The sequence below is a fragment of the Coregonus clupeaformis genome, chromosome 36, assembly GCF_020615455.1.
Source record: "Coregonus clupeaformis isolate EN_2021a chromosome 36, ASM2061545v1, whole genome shotgun sequence".
Classification (NCBI taxonomy): domain Eukaryota; kingdom Metazoa; phylum Chordata; class Actinopteri; order Salmoniformes; family Salmonidae; genus Coregonus; species Coregonus clupeaformis.
In genome coordinates this window covers 33,489,822-33,511,361 of record NC_059227.1, presented here as the reverse complement: position 1 = coordinate 33,511,361, position 21,540 = coordinate 33,489,822, and the positions used below count along the sequence as shown (strand labels likewise).

At 44.0% G+C, this 21,540-nt stretch overlaps 2 protein-coding genes across 2 annotated transcripts in view; one reads left to right on the top strand and one right to left on the bottom strand.

Annotated features, from left to right (window-relative positions):
• Positions 1-18,488, bottom strand: part of LOC121552618 (zinc finger protein 106) — a 38,875-nt gene extending 20,387 nt beyond the window's left edge. The window contains exons 1-7 of the mRNA XM_041865582.2: positions 18,393-18,488; positions 17,770-17,867; positions 17,415-17,476; positions 16,644-16,844; positions 3,003-4,493; positions 2,327-2,696; positions 2,151-2,220 (exon numbers count right to left, since the gene is read on the bottom strand). Coding sequence (XP_041721516.2) covers positions 2,151-2,220; positions 2,327-2,696; positions 3,003-4,493; positions 16,644-16,844; positions 17,415-17,476; positions 17,770-17,865 — 2,290 coding nt within the window. The 5' untranslated portion in view covers positions 17,866-17,867; positions 18,393-18,488. The remainder of the gene's footprint in view (positions 1-2,150; positions 2,221-2,326; positions 2,697-3,002; positions 4,494-16,643; positions 16,845-17,414; positions 17,477-17,769; positions 17,868-18,392) is intronic.
• Positions 18,489-18,553: 65 nt separating this feature from the next.
• churc1 (churchill domain containing 1) lies at positions 18,554-20,853 on the top strand. The gene is made up of 4 exons (XM_041864955.1): positions 18,554-18,759; positions 19,036-19,171; positions 19,376-19,446; positions 19,813-20,853. The coding sequence occupies exons 1-4, from the start codon at positions 18,721-18,723 to the stop codon at positions 19,903-19,905; spliced, it is 339 nt and encodes a 112-aa protein (XP_041720889.1). The 5' UTR covers positions 18,554-18,720; the 3' UTR covers positions 19,906-20,853.
• The last annotated feature ends 687 nt before the right edge of the window (positions 20,854-21,540 follow it).

The following is a 21,540-nucleotide window of genomic DNA, read 5'->3' as shown; positions in this document are numbered from 1 at the left end:
GAGGCCCGGCTTGCGTGTGCTAGCGGGCCGGGGCTAGCAGATGGATCTGTCGTAACGGGAAGCCTGTTGAAACCACATCAGACGATTTCGTCGGCAAACCAGTCGTGTTGGATCGGCGGGGCTCCGTGTCAACACTAGGAGATCCCGTCCGGTTGACAGAGGTAGATAGCCGGGAGAGGGGCCTGGCTCGAGGCTAGCTCAAGGCTAACTGGTGCTTGCTAAGGGGCAATGGTAATTAGCCAACAACAACAGCCATTTGGTTGCAGCAAGCTGGTTGCGATCCGGCGCTAGGGTCCAGTGATTCCGGCAGAAAATCCGATATGCTCTGGGTCGATAGCACGCTGTGCAGACTGGCCAACAAATTGTCCAGGCTAGAGCTAGAGCTGGCTGGTGGGTAGTGCAGGCCACGGACAATGGTGAAGACGCTAACGTTGGCTAATAGCAAGTATGGTGTATATAAAGTGTATGTATGGGTAAATTGTCATGCTTGTGTACTAGTACGATAGGTTGTGGAGAAGTAGTCCATGTAGAAGGACAAATGCAGGATGTGCATACGGTGGAGAACAGGAGATATCTAAGAATATCTGTGCTTAAAGATGAAACATGATCAGTGAGTGGGAATGTGGATGGCGATAGAAGGTTGCCTGTAAGTTCTGGAGGAGGGCACCCTCCATGGTTGGAAAAACGAAACGATATTAGAAAGTTGTTTGAAAGTGATGTGTGTATTAGCAGTAGCAATAATGAGAGAGGTTGGTATATGCCCTATTGGAGCAGGGAACCGTGACAGATTATGTGGAAATAGGAAGACAACTGAGTAATTTTGGTAATGTGTGTTGTCAACAACAGTGATATTTGAGGCGTGACACTGGTATTAGACATTAGGTCTCCCATATTCTCTAGTAGTAAATTGTCAGACGCGTTTTTAATACAAGGTATCAGGTCCCGTGACCAAATTATTAGGCACCTATACCATAACTACTCTCCAGGAAGTGGACTACCTGGAAAAATAGTTAAGATTGCGTGTATTAGAGCCGTAGGTGAGGAAATCTAAACACCCTAGCCACCGTCGGGAGAGGTGTCGGAATAATAATTATTGAAATGGTGACCGGCGGCCCCGATCCTCCCTTTAAAGGGGGGGCTAGAGGTACAAAAGTTTAACAAAGCCATAGAGGCGCTGAAAGAGGCACACGAGCAATCTACCAATTCTGCTCGAATATGGGAAAAATGTAGCACACTGGATCAGATTAACTGCTGACCATCTAATAATGAATTCAGAGATGCTATTTTGAGTTGGCCATAAAACAAAAATCTAAAAAGCTCAATACACCAGCGTTTTGATGTTAGCGTTCTATCAACATAAAAACAAAAATGATAGAACCACAATTAGTAGATGTACTCAGCATCAAAAGGACTGGGTAAGTGAGTACGTTGATAGGATGGAAGACGCGTTGCGCACCCATCTGGCACTAGCAGATAATGGTAATGAAGGTGCAGTAATTTCTACCTCTGCTTTGACTGCTATTGCAGGGGTGGTGGACCAACACTCCACATGGGCAGAGATAGTTCAAGCCACACTGAGAGTGGAATCTAATTCCGCTCACTTTGCAGTGCGTGTAGTCGCGGCTACCCATATCCCAGGCACCGGTAATGGACTCAAGAGTAACAAAAACAAAACCAAGCCGAGAGGTAAATCTGACAACAAATACATTCGGCAGTGAAAAGCCACCGAACCTCGTCACCAATGCGGCGCATTTGGCTATTGGGTGAGAGACTGTACGTTGGTGCCTGAGCCCTCTACGCCGGCTCATTCCGGGCTAAGTGCGGCTGTGCAGACATTTTCTTCACCGACTAGTGAGCAGCAAGCACCTCCGGAGTTGGAGGTAACGCACAGGGGTATTTGGCCTCCGTGTGGTTGTCAAAATGTATGACGAAAAATTATTACGTTCAGTGGGGTTACAGGAACAGAATTTAAAGCTATGCAATTACTACCCATGCTGTTTACAATAGTTCCAGTAACAATACCGGGCTCATTCTTTATGGTAGCTGGGGTAGAACCGATTATAACGTAGACACAAACAGAGAAGTAACAATATGGGCATATTTCAGGAAGAAGGAGGGTATCACTAAATATTTCTTAAGAAACAACTTACCGCTGTTTGACTTAACCTTTTGCTTTTTCCCACTCTGATCCACACTAGAGGCGTCTACCAAGTCACTATACTAAGACAAAGACAGAGCAAAAGAGAAGGGTGAACACTAGCCGGCACATTTGTTAATATCAATAGACTTGAAAGAAGCCTGATTGTCTAATAACTCCTCCCCTTACCGCTTTCCGCTTCTTCTTTTTCCTCTTTGTGTTCAACTCGCTCTGTTCATTGTCCACTCCTGCCTCCCTGTACTGCTCTGGTTCAGTCTTCACACATAAAGACCGAGGGGCTTGGGATGACCTGCTATCCCACAGTGCAGTGCTAGGCTGCTCCGAGCCCAGCATCCGAGCCTCTGGTGGTTGCTCTCTGATGACATCACTGGCAGGCGTTGCCTGCGGGAGAGAGGGAGTGGATAGGGCTGCAGGGGGCGGCGCTCCATCGGGGAAAGCAGACTCCCATTGGAAGCCCTCTGTTAGGGGGAGGTCCTCGTCTTCGTCCAGGGCCAGGCCCTCTGGGTCGGAGGGGGGGTTCACCAGTTCAATGCCAAACCTGCAACATGAAACCATTACCTTCCAATTAGAGAGAATATCGTAGTGGGAAAAACAGATGCATGCTTCCAGAGCAACAGTCAAAAATAGACATTTTGATCTTATCTTAGTCTTAAACTGCATCGTCAAAAAAATAAATACACATAATGGTCCAGAATAATCAAATTGCTAATCTGGACATGTTTCCTGGTCATGGACTAAAAACCAACCATTCTCAATGAAGAATATCCATTGAAAGTGTGTTTTACTCCAGGACAAGGCTTAACCTGGGTTTAGGAAACCAGTCCTAAGTGCTGCCCTCCCTCACCTGGGCATGCCTTTGACTTTCTCCTGCTTCTTCCGGTTGGCCTCCTGGTACATCTCCCTCCAGTTGACCTTCCTCTGTGACCCCGCTGAGCTGAGCAGCTTCTGCAGCGTGGGTTTGAGCCCCGCCCCGGTCCCCGTCTCCTTCTCCCCCTCGCCCTTCCGTATCCGGCGAGCGGCGTTCAGGTTAGGCTCATGGGCGCCGGGTTTGCTGATGTGTCGGGTCAAGTCCCTCTTCAGAGAGGCGGGTAGTGCCAGGGTGCTCAGTCGGGGCACAGTTGACCCTTCCTGGGGATCCGTTTGGCTGCTACCCGGACCGTATGTGTCGGAAGCCAATCCCTCACCTTTATTCGTTGGCTGTGAGTTACTGTTTTCCTCTACCTTGGGGTGTCGGGTTGATCTTCGTTGAGCTCGGTTGCCAGGGAGAGGCCACGTTTCACTTGAAGCCACAGATCTGGTAGTACTAACCTGTGGGGACTGCAGGGAGGAGGTGGTGGAGGGGAGGCTGGTGAACTGGCTGACTGCGGAACGTGGATGTGTGGCAGCCTCTCCGCGCTTGGTCCTCTGTGTCCTTTTGGTTTGGCCCTCATCGACCTCTGCCCCCCTGCGATGGCCCCGAGTCGTGGTGAGAGTCGGGGTGACGGAAGAGGCTCTTGGGGGCTCCCTCACTCCCAGGGCTCTCCGGACCTGACGCAGCATCACAGTGACGTCCACGCTCCGTATCCGGCCAGTGTCGCTGTCACCCTGACCAGAGGGACCTGAGCTGGAGGTAGAGACGGGGGCAGGGGTACTACCAGGAAGTCCCTCCACTTGGCTGAAGATGATCGCTCCTTTTGGAGGTAGGTGATCACTAGTGAAGTCCATATCCTGGGTCTTTCTGGGGGTGGGCCCACTGGGTGCCTGCCCATAGAACTCGTAACCAAACTGGCTGGTTTTAGGCCATCTCAGCTGGCCTGGTGGTGGAGTCACAGGATTTACTCCAGCTCCCCTAAAGCTCTTATGAAATGTACTGGGCCTGCTAGCTTTGAAGCCCCTTCCTCTGTCACCAGTGTCAGATATTGGAGGATTGTCATCACTGCTAACTTGATGGGTCTGGGGCCATGTGGACTGGGTGTGTTCACTATAGGGGTGCCACGTTCCACCTGGGGGTCCCCTAAACTCTGGCCAGGGAGGCTGAGCTCCACTCTGCCCCTGCGGTGTGGCTGGCTGACTGGGGGACCCCTTGAGTTTCCCGGCAAGCCTATTCTCCTTGTTTTGTACCATCTTACCACTGGGTGGCTGTGATAATGTCTTCTGCTGGGGTTTCTTCTCTATGGCCTGTTGTTTTGCTGTTTTAGATTTAGCTGCTTTTAGTTTTGCCACTTGCGGTATCCATTTCAGTGATTGTTTCTTTGGCTGCTTGGGAAATTTCCGCTTGGGAGCTTTCTGCTTTTCAGGGTCTTGCTGCGCTTCCATTTTTATAATTTGTTTCCTTTTCTTCCTCTTTGTCTTCTTCCTACATTGGAAGATAAATGGAATGAAGACAGACGGATTAAAGGATTCACCGATACGCATCGGTCCCTGTTTCAAATGTCTAAGATATGAATGTGTCGGCCCGCGGGACCGAAACCGATCCAAATGTATTATTCATCGGTCAGAACATCGATTCAAACATTACGAATCGCCGGTTCACAATTTTTCGGTTGCTCAAATTACTTTCTTTCTACCTTCCGAAAATACCTCCTCTTTTGTGACAACTGTGTCCTCTCCTTCAGTGTTGAACTACAGAAGTAATTGTGTTGACAGTCATTGATCTACAAGTCATTTTGCATCAACCCCAGGCAATATCAGTAGCCTAGTCAAACTGTGCTCAGCTTCGCGCGCTGACTAACAAGAGGTAGGCCTATTCCTGATCATGCGTGTCACCTTCAGCATTCAAATGTTTGTAAAATGGCTTGCGCAATATTTTGCTTTATTAGCTGAGTGACAACCAATTTAATTTGGTAGGTTATTTTTATCAAATGCACTGTTGAAAATTGTGTTTTACTGGAATAAAAGTAGCCTAAACTACCACCGGAAACAACTCATCTGGCTATACATATGCCCCCGTATGTATACATACATACATACATACATACATACATACATACATACATACATACATACGGGGCGCTTACATTTTATTTTATTTTGATTGTTCAGGTTCAACATCAACAATAATTTTGGTAGTTTTGCTAGAAACAATCTGTATTTATTTGTATTTATTTAACCTTTATTTAACCAGGTAGGGCAGTTGAGAACAAGTTCTCATTTACAACTGCGACCTGGCCAAGATAAAGCAAAGCAGTACGATTAAAACAACAGAGTTACATATGGGGTAAACAAAACGTACAGTCAATAACACAGTAGAAAATCTATATACAGTGTGTGCAAATGTAGTAAGTTATGGAGGTAAGGCAATAAATAGGCCATAGTGCAAAATAATTACAATTTAGTATTAACACTGGAGTGATAGATGTGCAAATAGAGATACTGGGGTGCAAATGAGCAAAATAAATAACAATGTAAATAACAATATGGGGATGAGGTAGTTGGGTGGGCTAATTACAGATGGGCTGTGTACAGGTGCAGTGATCGGTAAGCTGCTCTGACAACTGATGCTTAAAGTTAGTGAGGGAGATAAGTCTCCAGCTTCAGAGATTTTTGCAGTTCGTTCAAGTCATTTGCAGCAGAGAACTGGAAGGAATGGCAGCCAAAGGAGGTGTTGGCTTTGGGGATGACCAGTGAGATACACCTGCTGGAATGCATACTACAGGTAGGTGTTGCTATGGTGACCAATGAGCTAAGATAAGGCAGGGATTTGCCTAGAAGTGATTTATAGATGACCTGGAGCCAGTGGGTTAGGCGACGAATATGTAGTGAGGTCCAGCCAACGAGAGCGTACAGGTCACAATGGTGGGTAGTATATGGGGCTTTGGTAACAAAACGGATGGCACTGTGATAGACTACATCCAATTTGCTGAGTAGAGTGTTGGAGGCTATTTTGTAAAAGACATCGCCGAAGTAAAGGATCGGTAGGATAGTCAGTTTTACGAGGGCATTTATAGCAGCATGAGTGAAGGAGGCTTTGCGAAATAGGAAGCCGATTCTAGATTTAACTTTGGATTGGAGATGCTTAATGTGAGTCTGGAAGGAGAGTTTACGGTCTAACCAGACACCTAGGTATTTGTAGTTGTCCACATATTCAAAGTCAGACCCGCCGAGAGTAGTGATTCTAGTCGGGCGGGCGGGTGCAAGCAACGTTCGATTGAAGAGCATGCATTTAGTTTTACTAGCGTTTAAGAGCAGTTGGAGGCCACGGAAGGAGTGTTGTATGGCATTGAAGCTCATTTGGAGGTTTGTTAACACAGTGTCCAATGAAGGGCCAGATGTATACAAAATGGTGTCGTCTGCGTAGAGGTGGATCTGAGTCACCAGCAGCAAGAGCGACATCATTGATATACACAGAGAATAGAGTCGGCCCGAGAATTGAACCCTGTGGCACCCCCATAGAGACTGCCAGAGGTCCAGACAACAGGCCCTCCGATTTGACACATTGAACTCTATCTGAGAAGTAGTTGGTGAACCAGGCGAGGCAGTCATTTGAGAAACCAAGGCTATTTAGTCTGCCAATAAGAATGCGGTCATTGACAGAGTCAAAATCCTTGGCCAGGTCAATGAAGACGGCTGCACAGTACTGTATTTTATCGATCGCGGTTATTATATCGTTTAGGACAGGGGTGTCAAACTCATTTTAGCTCAGGGGCCACATGGAGGAAAATCTATTCCCAAGTGGGCCGGACTGGAAAAATCATGGTATATATAACTTAAAAACAACAACTTCAGATTGTTTTCTTTGTTTTAATACGATCAACATACAACATAAAGCTGGAGCCTGAGGACAGTGTGTCCAAAATAGTACAAGCACAACATCACTATTAATCATAAAACACGTCAAGTTTATTTGAAAATTCTAAAGAAAAAGAACACACAAACACACAATGCCTCAGTGATTAACAGAACTGTTTCACAGATCACAGAACTATATCAGGGTGTCATTTCTCAGGCAGAAATGTAGATAAAAATAATGAAATCCTGTTCCCCAAACAAGTGCAAGAACCACAGAGTCAAGAATAGGTTAATTATACAAATAAAATAAAATCAATTAAAAACAATAGCACATCAACATAAAAACATATAAACATAAATCTGAAAGCGTTGCTCAAACTCCCGTAACAGTCCAGTTATTTTATCTTTGAACCGCTTCATGTCTGCCACATGTTGGGTCGCGCACACATTTTTCAGACAGGGGAAGTGAGCTGCATCACCACCGGCAAGTTGCGTCTCCCACAATGACAGCTTCAACTTGAAAGAACGTATGCTGTCATAATACTGCGTGACAACTTTGTTGCGCCCTTGCAGCTGTTTGTTCAAGTTATTCAGGTGCTCTGTAAAATCCACCATAAATGCAAGGTCCGGCATCCATTCTGCGGAATGAAATTCTAACACTGGTTTGCCCTTTTCTTCCATGAACTGTTCAATTTCTTCTCGTAAATTAAAGAAACGCCTCAGCACAGCACCTCGGCTTAACCATCTTACCTCAGTGTGGTATGGCAGGCCATAGATGTGGTCTTTCTCTCTGAGAAGGCTGTCAAACTGACGGTGATTCAGGCTTCTGGATCGGATGAAATTAACATTTTGCAGATTGCAGATTGCACATTTGCAGATTGCACTTTCTCTCTGAACTTTGTCACAACGCCTGCTTTTTTCCCGATCATTGAGGGCGCACCATCTGTAGCCAGGCTGACAGCGCGGGACCAGTCCACTCCGACCCTGTCCAGCGCGCCGACGAGTGCGGTAAAAATATCAGCTGCTGTCGTTGTATCTGTCATCGGCACCAACTCCACGAACTCCTCGGTGACGGTCAATGTGTCATCAACTCCGCGGATGAAAAAATGGCCAGTTGTGCAACATCTGTAATGTCTGTGCTTTCATCAATTGCAACCGAAAACACAATAAATGACTTTACTTTTTGCTTCAACTGGCTGTCCAAATCCACTGAAAGATCGGAAATCCTGTCTGCAACTGTGTTTCTTGTCAGGCTGATATTTGCAAAAGCCTGCCGCTTTTCAGGGCACACAATCTCCGCTGCCTTCATCATGCATGTTTTTACAAATTCACCCTCACTAAATGGTTTTGAAGCCACTGCGATTTCATTAGCAATGAGGTAGCTAGCTTTCACTGCAGCGTCACTGATGTCTCGGCTGTGAGTAAACACAGACTGCTGTTTCTTCAGACCCGCCAACAGTTCATTCACCTTCTCTCATCTCCGCTGTCCTTGAAAGTTGTCATATTTGTCGGCATGAAGACTCACATAGTGGTGACGAAGGTTATATTCTTTCAGCACTGCAACATGCTCTGAACACACCAAACATACAGCTTTCCCATTCAATTCCGTGATTAAATAGGATGACCATTTTTCTTGGAACACTCTGCACTCTGCGTCCACTTTTCTCTTTTTGACAGAGACATATTGGGGCAATGAGGGTGCCAAAGCACATAATGTTAAAAGTAGAAGCCGTAATAAATATCGCGGGCAAAACAAAGTAGCTCATTGGCTGCACGTGCTTGACCTACTTGCTCTGCCCCGGTATAAACAGTTTGCTTGCTTAACACAATTGCTATTGCGCCATCCAGTGGACGCAATTGGAACAGCAGTTTATTTTATTGAAAAATTGCAGCGCATTTTTATACTTAAAAAAAATATATATATATATATATATATATATATATTTTTTTTATCATCTCGCGGGCCGGATTAAACCCGTTTGCGGGCCTGATCCGGCCCGCGGGCCGTACGTTTGACACCCCTGGTTTAGGACCTTGAGCGTGGCTGAGGTGCACCCATGACCAGCTCGGAAACCAGATTGCATAGCGGAGAAGGTACGGTGGGATTCGAAATGGTCGGTGATCTGTTTGTTAACTTGGCTTTCAAATACTTTCGAAAGGCAGGACAGGGTGGATATAGGTCTGTAACAGTTTGGATCTAGAGTGTCACCCCCTTTGAAGAGGGGGATGACCGTGGCAGCTTTCCAATCTCTGGGGATCTCAGACAATAAGAAAGAGGTTGAACAGGCTAGTAATAGGGGTTGCGACAATTTCGGCAGCTAATTTTAGAAAGAAAGGGTCCAGATTGTCTAGCCCAGCTGATTTGTAGAGGTCCAGATTTTGCAGCTCTTTCAGGACATCAGCTCTCTGAATTTGGGTGAAGGAGAAGTGGGGGGGCATGGGCAAGTTGCAGCGGAGGATGCAGAGCTGGTGGCCGGGGTAGGGGTAGCCAGGTGGAAAGCATGGCCAGCCGTAGCAAAATGCTTATTGAAATTCTCGATTATCGTAGATTTATCGGTGGTGCCAGTGTTTCCTAGCCTCAGTGCAGTGGGTAGCTGGGGAGGAGGTGCTCCTATTCTCAATGGACTTTACAGTGTCCCAAAACTTTTTGGAGCTAGTGCTACAGGATGCAAATTTCTGTTTGAAAAAGATAGCCTTTGCTTTCCTAACTGATTGTGTATATTGGTTCCTGACTTCCCTGAAAAGTTGCATATCGCGGGAGCTGTTCGATGCTAATATAGTACGCCACAGGATGTTTTTGTGCTGGTCAAGGGCAGTCAAGTCTGAGGAGAACCAGGGGCTATATCTGTTCTTAGTTCTGAATTTTTTGAATGGGGCATGCTTATTTAAGATTGAGAGGAAAGCACTTTTGAAGAACATCCAGGCATCCTCTACTGACGGAATGAGGTCAATATCCATCCAGGATACCCGGGCCAGGTCAATTAGAAAGGCCTGCTCGCTGAATTGTTTTAGGGAGCGTTTGACAGTGATGAGGGGTGGTCGTTTGACCGTGGACCCATTACGGATGCAGGCAATGATCGCTGAGATCCTGGTTGAAGACAGCGGAGGTGTATTAAGAGGGTAAATTAGTCAGGATGATATCTATGAGGGTGCCCATGTTTACGGATTTAGGGTTGTACCTGGTAGGTTCCTTGATAATTTGTGTGAGTCTAGTTTAGATTGTAGGACGGCCGGGGTGTTAAGCATATCCCAGTTTAGGTCACCAAGCAGTACGAACTCTGAGGATAGATGGGGGGCAAGCAATTCACATATGGTGTCCAGGGCACAACTGGGGGCTGAGGGGAGTCTGTAGCAAAGCGGCAACAGTGAGAGACTTATTTCTGGAAAGGTGGATTTTTAGAAGTAGAAGCTCAAACTGTTTGGGCACAGACCTGGATAGTATGATAGAGCTCTGCAGGCTATCGCTACAGTAGATTGCAATTCCGCCCCCTTTGGCAGTTCTATCTAGACGGAAAATGTTGTAGTTGGGGATGGACATTTCTGAATTTTTGGTTGTAGAATAGATTCAGGGCATTATGTACAGACAAGAACATGGAAGGATATGAGTACAGTGGCGGTACACTATATGGTAATTTTTTGAAATACAGGCTAAAGTTGATAATTTCATAACTAGGACAGCAGTCACTTTTGCAGTGTTGGGGAAGCTACTCTGAAAATAAAGTTTACCAAGCTACCAATTTCTTTACACTGGAAGAAGTTAAGCTACACTAAAGCTACTCTTAAGAAAAATATAGTTTACTTAAATAAAGTTACTTTGGAAAAGTAGTTCACTACATCCAAACTACTTCTAGAGAAATTATCATATGTAAATCTGAAATGTCATAGGCAACAAATTATAAGAACAGATCACTTTGGAGTCATTTTTTTATTTAACCTTTGTTTAACTAGGCAAGTCAGTTAAGAACAAATTCTTATTTACAATGACGGCCTACCCCAGCCAAACCTGGACGAAGGCTGGGCCAATTGTGCACCGCCCTATGGGACTCCCAATCACGGCCGGATTGTGATACAGCCTGGAATCGATATGAATCATATGTTAACGGAATGTGTAATTTAGCCTATTAAACACAAAAACAATGTTTCAAGTGAGAATTAGGCAATTAATGTATTGTTTAGTGTTGTGTAGTGGCTTTGCTGGCATGCCCCATCAAGATATACATGCTAAAATCTTGTATTTTACCGGAGGAAAATAGGCTGGCTACACCGAGAAAAGTACCTGAGAAAAGTAGCTCCACATCTGCCAGAGAGCTGTCTGCTGATAGAATGCCCATTAGTGAATTCTTATCCGAGTTTAGAAGTGCAACTGAAGCCCAAAATTAGTCTGATGCCGTGCAGAAATGTTTTTCCTGCGCGAAAAACGCATAATTATTAGTTAACATGACCCCTAGTTTAACTTGCCATCTAAGTAAGTTACGGAATTAATAAGATGATGAGGCATCATAGTGTTAGCTTTCTGCCGTGTTTGAGAAGGCAAAGCCCTTTGGATGAGATATTTGTACAGCTGCTACTGCCATCTTGATTTCTTTGCGTTTCATCGGCTCCTCCCCCCTCTTCTCTGAGCAGAGCAGGCAGGCCCGTTGGCCTAGCAACTCCAGACATAGACAGCTGTAGACATGCTGCTGGAGAGCCAGTACTGCATGCATCAAAACTTTGTCTCTCGTTCACATTCGCTTGTAAATGTCCAAACTCACCAAAAAGCTCCTACCTACAGTTGAAGTCGGAAGTTTACATACGCTTAGGTTGGAGTCATTAAAACCCGTTTTTCAACCACTCCACACATTTCTTGTTAACAAACTATAGATTTGGCAAGTCGGTTAGGACATCTACTTTGTGCATGACAAGTAATTTTTCAGATTATTTCACTTATAATTCACTGTATCACAATTCCAGTGGGTCAGAAGTTTACATACACCAAGTTGACTGTGCCTTTAAACAGCTTGGAAAATTCCAGAAAATGATGTCATGGCTTTAGAAGCTTCTTTGCTTGACATCATGGGAAAATCTAAAGAAACCAGCCAAGACCTCAGAAAAAAAATTGTAGACCTCCACAAGTCTGGTTCATCCTTGGGAGCAATTTCCAAACGCCTGAAGGTACCACGTTCATCTGTACAAACAATAGTACGCAAGTATAAACACCATGGGACCACGCAGCCGTCATACCGCTCAGGAAGGAGACGCGTTCTGTCTCCTAGAGATGAGCGTACTTTGGTGCGAAATGTGCAAATCAATCCCAGAACAACAGCAAAGGACCTTGTGAAGATGCTGGAGGAAACCGGTACAAAAGTATCTGTATCCACAGTAAAATGAGCCCTACATCGTCATGGGCGGCAGGTAGCTTAGTGGTTAAGAGCGTTGTGCCAGTAACCGAAAGAAAATGTCATAACCTGAAAGGACACTCAGCAAGGAAGAAGCCACTGCTCCAAAACCGCCATAAAAAAGCCAGACTACGGTTTGCAACTGCACATGGGGACAAAAATCGTACTTTTTGGAGAAATGTACTCTGGCCTGATGAAACAAAAATAGAACTGTTTGGCCATAATGACTATCGTTATGTTTGGAGGAAAAGGGGAGGGGGGAGGGGGGGGGGGGGCTTGCAAGCCGAAGAACACCATCCCAACCGTGAAGCACGGGGGTGGCAGCATCATGCTGTGGGGGTGCTTTGCTGCAGGAGGGGCTGGTGCACTTCACAAAATAGAATGGCATCATGAGGAAGGAAAATGATGTGGATATGTTGAATCAACATCTCAAGACATCAGTCAGGAAGTTAAAGCTTGGTCGCAAATGGGTCTTCCAAATGGACAATGACCTCAAGCATACTTCCAAAGTTGTGGCAAAATGGCTTAAGGACAACAAAGTCAAGGTATTGGAGTGGCCATCACAAAGCCCTGACCTCAATCCTATAGAAAAGGTGTGGGCAGAACTGAAAAAGTGTGTGTAAGCAAGGAGGCCTACAAACCTGACTCAGTTACACCAGCTCTGTCAGGAGGAATGGGCCAAAATTCACCCAACTTATTGTGGGAAGCTTGTGGAAGGCTACCCGAAACATTTCACCCAAGTTAAACAATTTAAAGGCAATGGTACCAAATACTAATTGAGTGTATGTAACTGAGTCAGGTTTGTAGGCCTCCTTGCTTACACACACTTTTTCAGTTCTGCCCACACCTTTTCTATACGATTGAGGTCAGTGCTTTGTGATGGCCACTCCAATACCTTGACGTTGTTGTCCTTAAGCCATTTTGCCACAACTTTGGAAGAATACTTGAGGTCATTGTCCATGTAAACTGTATGTAAACTTCTGACCCACTGGGAATGTGATGAAAGAAATAAAAGCTGAAATAAATCATTTTCTCTACAATTATTCTGACATTTCACATTCTTAAAATAAAGTGGTGATCCTAACTGACCTAAGACATGGGAATTTGTAATAGGATTAAATGTCAGGAATTGTGAAAAACTGAGTTTAAATGTATTTGGCTAAGGTGTATGTAAACTTCAACTGTATATATGTATAACTTTATGAGTTGGATTGCCTGTCTTTACAATTTGTTTATTTTCGTTTGCGCTCGTTAGCATATTTAGCTAGCAGCCTCCATGGAAATGTGCTTTTACTAGTGTTAATTTTGTTAGCATTCTGGTAATAGACACCCAATGGACTTTTTCGTCTTTTGGCGCCCCCTTGTGTACTACACTGGTAATACCATATATCCTGGGGTGAGAGAAGGACGGTATGATGATATGAACATCTGGATACTGCCCAACCTTATTAGCTACACCGCTACATGGCTAAAAAGTAATTAACTACTGAAAACACTACCTACTGCAAAATGTAGTTAAATTACTAGTTGAACTACATGTAGTTCACTACTCCCCAACATTGCACCTTTGCTACCCGCACTTCATGGTCCAAGCAGGAGAAGAAGAAAAGCTCAAGCCGAGTCTGTCAAAACTCCCAAACGGTCTAAACCATTCGATTATGAGACGGCAATGAAATCCAAAGTAGTGCTATATATTCTTAAGTGGGTAACAGGTGAGCTCTCGGTTTACTAGCTGGGTGCTTTGCCATACAGTGCATTCGGAAAGTATTCAGACCCCTTGACATTTTCCACATTTTGTTACGTTACAGCCTTATTCTAAAATTGATTAAATAGTATTTTTCTCCTCATCAATTTACACACAATACCCCATAATGACAAAGCAAAACTGTTTAGACATCTTTCCCTTGATCCTGACTAGTCTCCCAGTCCCTGCCGCTGAAAAACATCCCTACAGCATGATGCTGCCACCACCATGCTTCACCGTAGGGATGGTGCCAGGTTTCCTCCAGATGTGACACTAGTTGGCAACAAAATTGACCGAAATTTGCATCTCTAGTCAAATCCCTAACACACAAGCTCAGAGAGGACCAGCTCATGCGCTCTATCAGCAGCAGATTTGCATTTAGAATGGAAAATGAATGTGTTTATGCAACAAATGTTGCATCGAATCGTAATCCTATCAAATCGCATCGATTCGTTCCTGTCATCAAACCAAATCATTTTCAACTAAAAAGTATCGTTCCTGTACCTTATCCCATGTATCTAGATACAGTGAGGGAAAAAAGTATTTGATCCCTTGCTGATTTTGTACATTTGCCCACTGACAAAGACATGATCAGTTTATAATTTTAATGGTAGGTATATTTGAACAGTGAGAGACAGAATAACAACAGAAAAATCCAGAAAAACGCATGTCAAAAATGTTAGAAATTGATTTGCATTTTAATGAGGGAAATAAGTATTTGATCCCTCTGCAAAACATGACTTAGTAATTGGTGGCGAAACCCTTGTTGGCAATCACAGAGGTCAGACGTTTCTTGTAGTTGGCCACCAGGTTTGCACACATCTCAGGAGGGATTATGTCCCACTCCTCTTTGCAGATCTTCTCCAAGTCATTAAGGTTTCGAGGCTGATGTTTGGCAACTCGAACCTTCAGCTCCCTCCACAGAATTTCTATGGGATTAAGGTCTGGAGACTGGCTAGGCCACTCCAGGACCTTAATGTGCTTCTTCTTGAGCCACTCCTTTGTTGCCTTGGCCGTGTGTTTTTGGGTCATTGTCATGCTGGAATACCCATCCACAACCCATTTTCAAATGCCCTGGCTGAGGGAAGGAGGTTCTCACCCAAAATTTGACGGTACATGGCCACGTCCATCGTCCCTTTGATGCTGTGAAGTTGTCCTGTCCCCTTAGGAGAAAAACACTCCCAAAGCATAATGTTTCCACCTCCATGTTTGACGGTGGGGATGGTGTTCTTGGGGTCATAGGCAGCATTCCTCCTCCAAACCCGGCGAGTTGAGTTGATGCCAAAGAGCTCGATTTTGGTCTCATCTGACCACAACACTTCCACCCAGTTTTCATTTACATTTTAGTCATTTAGCAGACGCTCTTATCCAGAGCGACTTACAGTTAGTGCATACATTATTTTATTTTTTTCATACCGGCCCCCCGTGGGAATCGAACCCACAACCCTGGCGTTGCAAACACCATGCTCTACCAACTGAGCTACATCCCTGCCGGCCATTCCCTCCCCTACCCTGGACGACGCTGGCCACCATTGTGCGTCGCCCCATGGGTCTCCCGGTCGCGGCCGGCTACGACAGAGCCTGGATTCGAACCAGGATCTCTAGTGGCACAGCTAGCACTGCGATGCAGTGCCTTAGACCACTGCGCCACTCATCATTCAGATGTTCATTGGCAAACTTCAGACGGCCCTGTATATGTGCTTTCTTGAGCAGGGGGATCTTGCGGGCGCTGCAGGATTTCAGTCCTTCACGGCGTAGTGTGTTACTAATTGTTTTCTTGGTGACTATGGTCCCAGCTGCCTTGAGATCATTGACAAGATCCTCCCGTGTAGTTCTGGGCTGATTCCTCACCGTTCTCATGATCATTGCAACTCCACGAGGTGAGATCTTGCATGGAGCCCCAGGCCGAGGGAAGTTGACAGTTATTTTGTGTTTCTTCCATTTGCGAATAATCGCACCAACTTTTGTCACCTTCTCACCAAGCTGCTTGGCGATGGTCTTGTAGCCCATTCCAGCCTTGTGTAGGTCTACAATCTTGACATCCTTGGAGAGCTCTTTGGTCTTGGCCATGGTGGAGAGTTTGGAATCTGATTGATTGATTGCTTCTGTGGACAGGTGTCTTTTATACAGGTAACAAGCTGAGATTAGGAGCACTCCCTTTAAGAGTGTGCTCCTAATCTCAGCTCGTTACCTGTATAAAAGACACCTGGGAGCCAGAAATCTTTCTGATTGAGAGGGGGTGAAATACTTATTTCCCTCATTAAAATGCAAATCAATTTATAACATTTTTGAAATGCGGTTTTCTGGATTTTGTTGTTGTTATTCTGTCTCTCACTGTTCAAATAAACCTACCATTAAAATTATAGACTGATCATTTCTTTGTCAGTGGGCAAACGTACAAAATCAGCAGGGGATCAAATACTTTTTTCCCTCACTGTACATATGGAATCGTCTTGAAAGGGAAAGATGCACATCCCCAAAAGACAGGCTTCTTTGCTAAGCAAACTCTAGTATCGCATGTGTCAATGTAGTGCATGTAGCTGCTTTATATCAAGGAAGCTGTAATAATTTTCTCAACTGGCACAACAATGAACATTTTAAAAAGTACCTTCAGGTCTCCTCTAAAATGAAAAAACTAAGTAAGCAACTTGGAACTCACTCCATCTTCTGCAGTTCTTTGTTCCTTTCCCTGACCTTGGCGAGCAGGTCTGCGTCGAGGTCTTGTTCCACAGACATGGGCTTAGTCCTCTGTGGCGGGTTCTTCATCTTGTCTCCGTGCGACTGGGTGGAGATGTGCTCGGCGTACTCTGTCAGACTCTTCGAGGACACTTTGCAGACTTTGCACCAGTGCCTACAGTTCCTGGGGAAGAGGTGGCATATTTCTCTAGTCCTGATAATGCATATTTCTCTAGTCCTGATCATGCATATCTCTCTAGCCCGGATCATGCATATTTCTCTAGTCCGGATCATGCATATTTCTCTAGTTCTGATCATGCATATTTCTCTAGTCCCGATAATGCACATTTCTCTAGTCCCGATAATGCACATTTCTCTAGTCCCGATAATGTTTATTTATGTAGTCCTCATAATGGATACTTCTCTATTCGTGATTATTTATTTATTAACTTTTATTTATTCAGGGCAGCCCAATTGAGACCAGGGTTTCATTCCCAATGGTGCCCTGAGTGCATACATGTTCTCACAACAGGAACAACTATTTATATTACAATGAAAACTGCTCATGCATATCAACTTAATATTAGGTCTAGAAATTGAGCCTAGATGGTGTGTGGTACTAACCCCCACAAAGTCTTTACACTTGAAAGCATCATTTCTCATAGGAATATTAGAATAATTATTAAGATATGTCTGCATTAAGATAGGTTATTCAGTTCACAAAAGACATGTAGGGCCAGGAATTGTAGCTCACCTGCCCTTCACATTCTCAAGCTCTCGGTGGTGTAGCATGCTCTGCATGTGCTCGTGCACGTCCTGTAGGATAGGTGAATAACATCTCTCAAGCTGAATAACATCTCTCAAGACATGAAACTTGTGAAAAAAGGCAATCAACAGCATGCCATTGGCTTCAGCCTGGAATCACTAAACCAAATCACAGTATCTATATGGACTTAGTAGCCAATATTTTGTATGGACAATTATTTTTGGTTATCGGTCTATAAAATATTGTCTAACAACACAGCAAAACTTTACAAGAGATCCAGTTGAAATGTGCTCTGTTCTGGGAAATATGGCTAAACTAATAATGATAACAAGACTGATCTTACTTTTTTCAGGTAGACCTTGCGGCATAGTATGCAATAGCAAGTCACCTCCACCTCCACCTTCACGTTGGAGGTTGGGGTCTTCTTAGTTGGGGTCATCTCTGGAAAGGGAAAATGATATGCAGCAAATTTTGAAGACAGGTTTGCAACTGTCATTAGCTATTTAGCTAGCTAACTACCTTGTTATGATTTAAAACTCCAAAGACAAGGCTTTTTACCATGTAAAATTTGCCTCGTCTTTGGAGTTATGAATCACTGCCTACCCTGCCATTTCTTACCACATAGAGCCAACAAGATAATATTTGAGTGTCTGTGTGATGGTGTGTCATGTCACTCATGACAATGAACCTATCCAATACACACTTACTTACAAACACATTCATTTAAAAACAGGCAGATAAATAAATGCATTATATTGTTAGCTAGCTAGCTTTTTTTAGAATTGTATTACTACTGTCTGTCTGTCAAGGTTTAGCTAGCTACGTTATATGTTGGCTGGCTAGCTAGCTACGTTTGCAAAATATGGCAAACACGTTTTCAAAACATTCTCAAGATACCAGGACCACAGACATATTAGTTTATGAATTGTGTAGATACATACATTGCAGTGGACAAACCATACTTACCTCCTATAGTTATTTTTGTATATTATTGTATTCAGCAAATCTCACATGGCCAATTTTGTCGCCATGCTTGTGGTCCACAAAACCCCGACCGCTGCAGATCTACGTCGTCATAGTTGGCCAGAGGAGCCAATCAGATGCATCCTCCCGACCTATACCCGGAAGTTTAGGATAGCCTGTCATTGCGGAAGTAGCTTCAATGAAGAAAACGTTTTTTGTTGAGAATTGAAAGATAATAATTTACTATCGTGAGAAAACGAATCACGGTATATAGTTAGAGATACTAACCGTTTTTACTGTGTCTATTGCTGGCTTTTTGAAGAGTAGCAAAATGTGTAATGGTTGTGTGCTGAAAGAGTACCCTGACAGGGTGAGTATGTTTTAAAAATCAGACCAAAACTGAGAATCTAGTGTAAACATATTTGCAGTAGTAGTCATCTAGTATATAACTCTGTATTTTATGATAACTGCTTTTATAAATGTAACTTTGAAGAGGATCTTCTTTCTGTCAAACCTGATATGGAATATAGAATACTGTCATTAGGTAACTGACTTGCCTAGTTAAATAAAGGTTCAATAAATAAATACAAATATTTCATACATAATTGTTTGTCAACTGTAAAATACCCTCATCTCTGGTTGTCAGGGGAACACCTGTTTGGAGAATGGCTCCTACTTGATGAACTACCTGGGCTGTGCCAACTGTCACCAGAGAGACTTTGTGTTGATCAGCAACAAGGCCACAGAGGATGAGGATGGAGAGGAGATAGTCACCTATGATCGTGAGTTAATGTTGTTCCAGTGATGATTTGGGTCAAAAGTTTTTGCAACAGCAAACAAAAACAAGCATTTCTTATTGGACAATTTCAGTTAGCATATCTCAGTTTTCTTCTGTTTTGTGGCTAATGAACATGGTCCTGAGAAAGGTGTGGCTGTGCTAGAGTTGACTTTCATCTTACAAGTGGTCTTTCTTTACTACCTGGCAGATGTGTGTAAAACCTGTGACCACGTCGTAGCCAGGCATGAGTATACCTTCTCTGTAGTGGACGATTATCAGGTAAAGATGTCTCTTTTGAAGGTTAAATACTCACTGAATAACAGTGCGATAATACCCTGTTTACACTACTGAGCCAAGCCGAGCTGTACTGTGCTGGCCTGGTTACACATCAACCATAGTTGCCAGAACTAACTGTGCTGGAAAAAACTATGTAATAATAGAGAATATATCTGAGCCAGCACAGTAAGGTTCGGGTCAGCACAATGGTGTGAAAGGGGTTGAAGACTTCCATACCATTATGTGAAATTATAAAAAATGATATTGGTCCAAGGTGGGTGTCACAATGGTAAATACCTCATAACTGTATTGACTATTCCCTGTGATTTCTCTCCTGACGGTAACGTCATGGTCCTCTGTCCACTCCAGGAGTACACAATGTTGTGCATGCTGTGTGGGAAGGCAGAAGACTCCATCAGTGTGCTGCCAGATGATCCCAGGCAAACCGCCCCTCTCTTCTAGAAATCAAGAGTACAATAACAGACTGAGATGACCAGATGTAAACAATCAAGAACTGCTAGCTCAACATGGACCAGAAGTCCCATGAAAGAGATAGACTATTAGCATTCTAGAAAATAGAGCAGGTATTCTAGAACACATACCACATCTCAAACCCAGGGCCATATAGCCATGCATCTCTATATGGCTCTGCCCAGACATAACATTTCACTTATAGAACACAGAACTTGTCTAAGATGGCAAGTCCTAAATTCAGCAAATTGAAGAAATAATACCAGTCTTCTTTAACATAGACTTATCATCAGCAGTAAGGGTAAGCAAAGACCACATAGTATAGAACATGCTACTCATCATTGACCACAGAGGTATATACCGTCCAATTTAGCTAGAATTGGATTGTAGGGTCTAGTTCACTCAGTAACAACCCCAAGCCCCTACCCCATAAGCACTATCAGATTCATCTTGGCCTATCAGAGCGCAAGAAGGAGCTACTACCATATCACATATACCTACGGATCTACATGAAGTTTATTGAAGGTTTTGGGGCTAAGTGTTGTTTCTGAACAGGGCCTAGGTTGGAGGCTAGGGGTTGTTTCTGGACAGGGCCTAGATTAGGGACTAGTGGTTGTTTCTGTATAGGGCCTAGGTTGGGGGCTAGGGGTTCTTTCTGGCTAGTGCATAGGTTTCCAGACAAATACATGTTTTAGGGCTTGGAACCCTAGTTAGATCTAGACAGACTGCTGTTAAGGAGAAATAACAGTTACAGATCACATGAGTGTTTAAATAGCTTTCACAGTATTGTTTTTTAAATATAAATATTAAGTGAAACAAATGTTTGTATGTGGGGGGGTGTAATGGATCTGCACACACTTTGTACGCATTTGTTGGTTAAAACGTAAAATAAAACATTTGTTGGTTGAATCGTAACATAATAAAGATAACGTGTAGGTAGCCTACTACTTAGAGCATTTATTATTTCATATATACTGAACAAAAATATAAACGTAAAGTGTTGGTCACATGTTTCATGGGATTAAATAAAAGATCCCAGACATTTTCCATACGCACAAAAGGCTTATTTCTCTCAATTTTTTTGCACACATTTCTTTACATCCCTGTTAGTGAGCATTTCTCCTTTGCCAAGATAATCCATCCACCTGACCGATGTGACATATCAAGAAGCTGATTAAACAGCACGATCATTACACAGGTGCACCTTGTGCTGGGGACAATAAAAGGCCACTCTAAAATGTGCAGTTTTGTCACACAACACAATGCCACAGATGTCTCAAGTTCTGAGGGAGCATGCAATTGGCATGCTGACTGCAGGAATGTCCACCAGAGCTGTTGCCAGAGAATGTAATTGTTAATTTCTCTACCATAAGCTGCCTCCAATGCCATTTTAGAGAATTTGGCAGTACATCCAACTGGCCTCACAAGGCAGACCACGTGTATGGCGTTGTGTGGGCAAGCGGTTTGCTGATGTCAACGTTGTGAACAGAGTGCCCCATGGTGGCGGTGGGGTTATGGTACGGGCAGGCATAAGCTACGGACAATGAACACAATTGCATTTTATTGATGGCAATTTGAATGCACAGAGATACCGTGACGAGATCCTGAGGCCCATTGTCGTGCCAC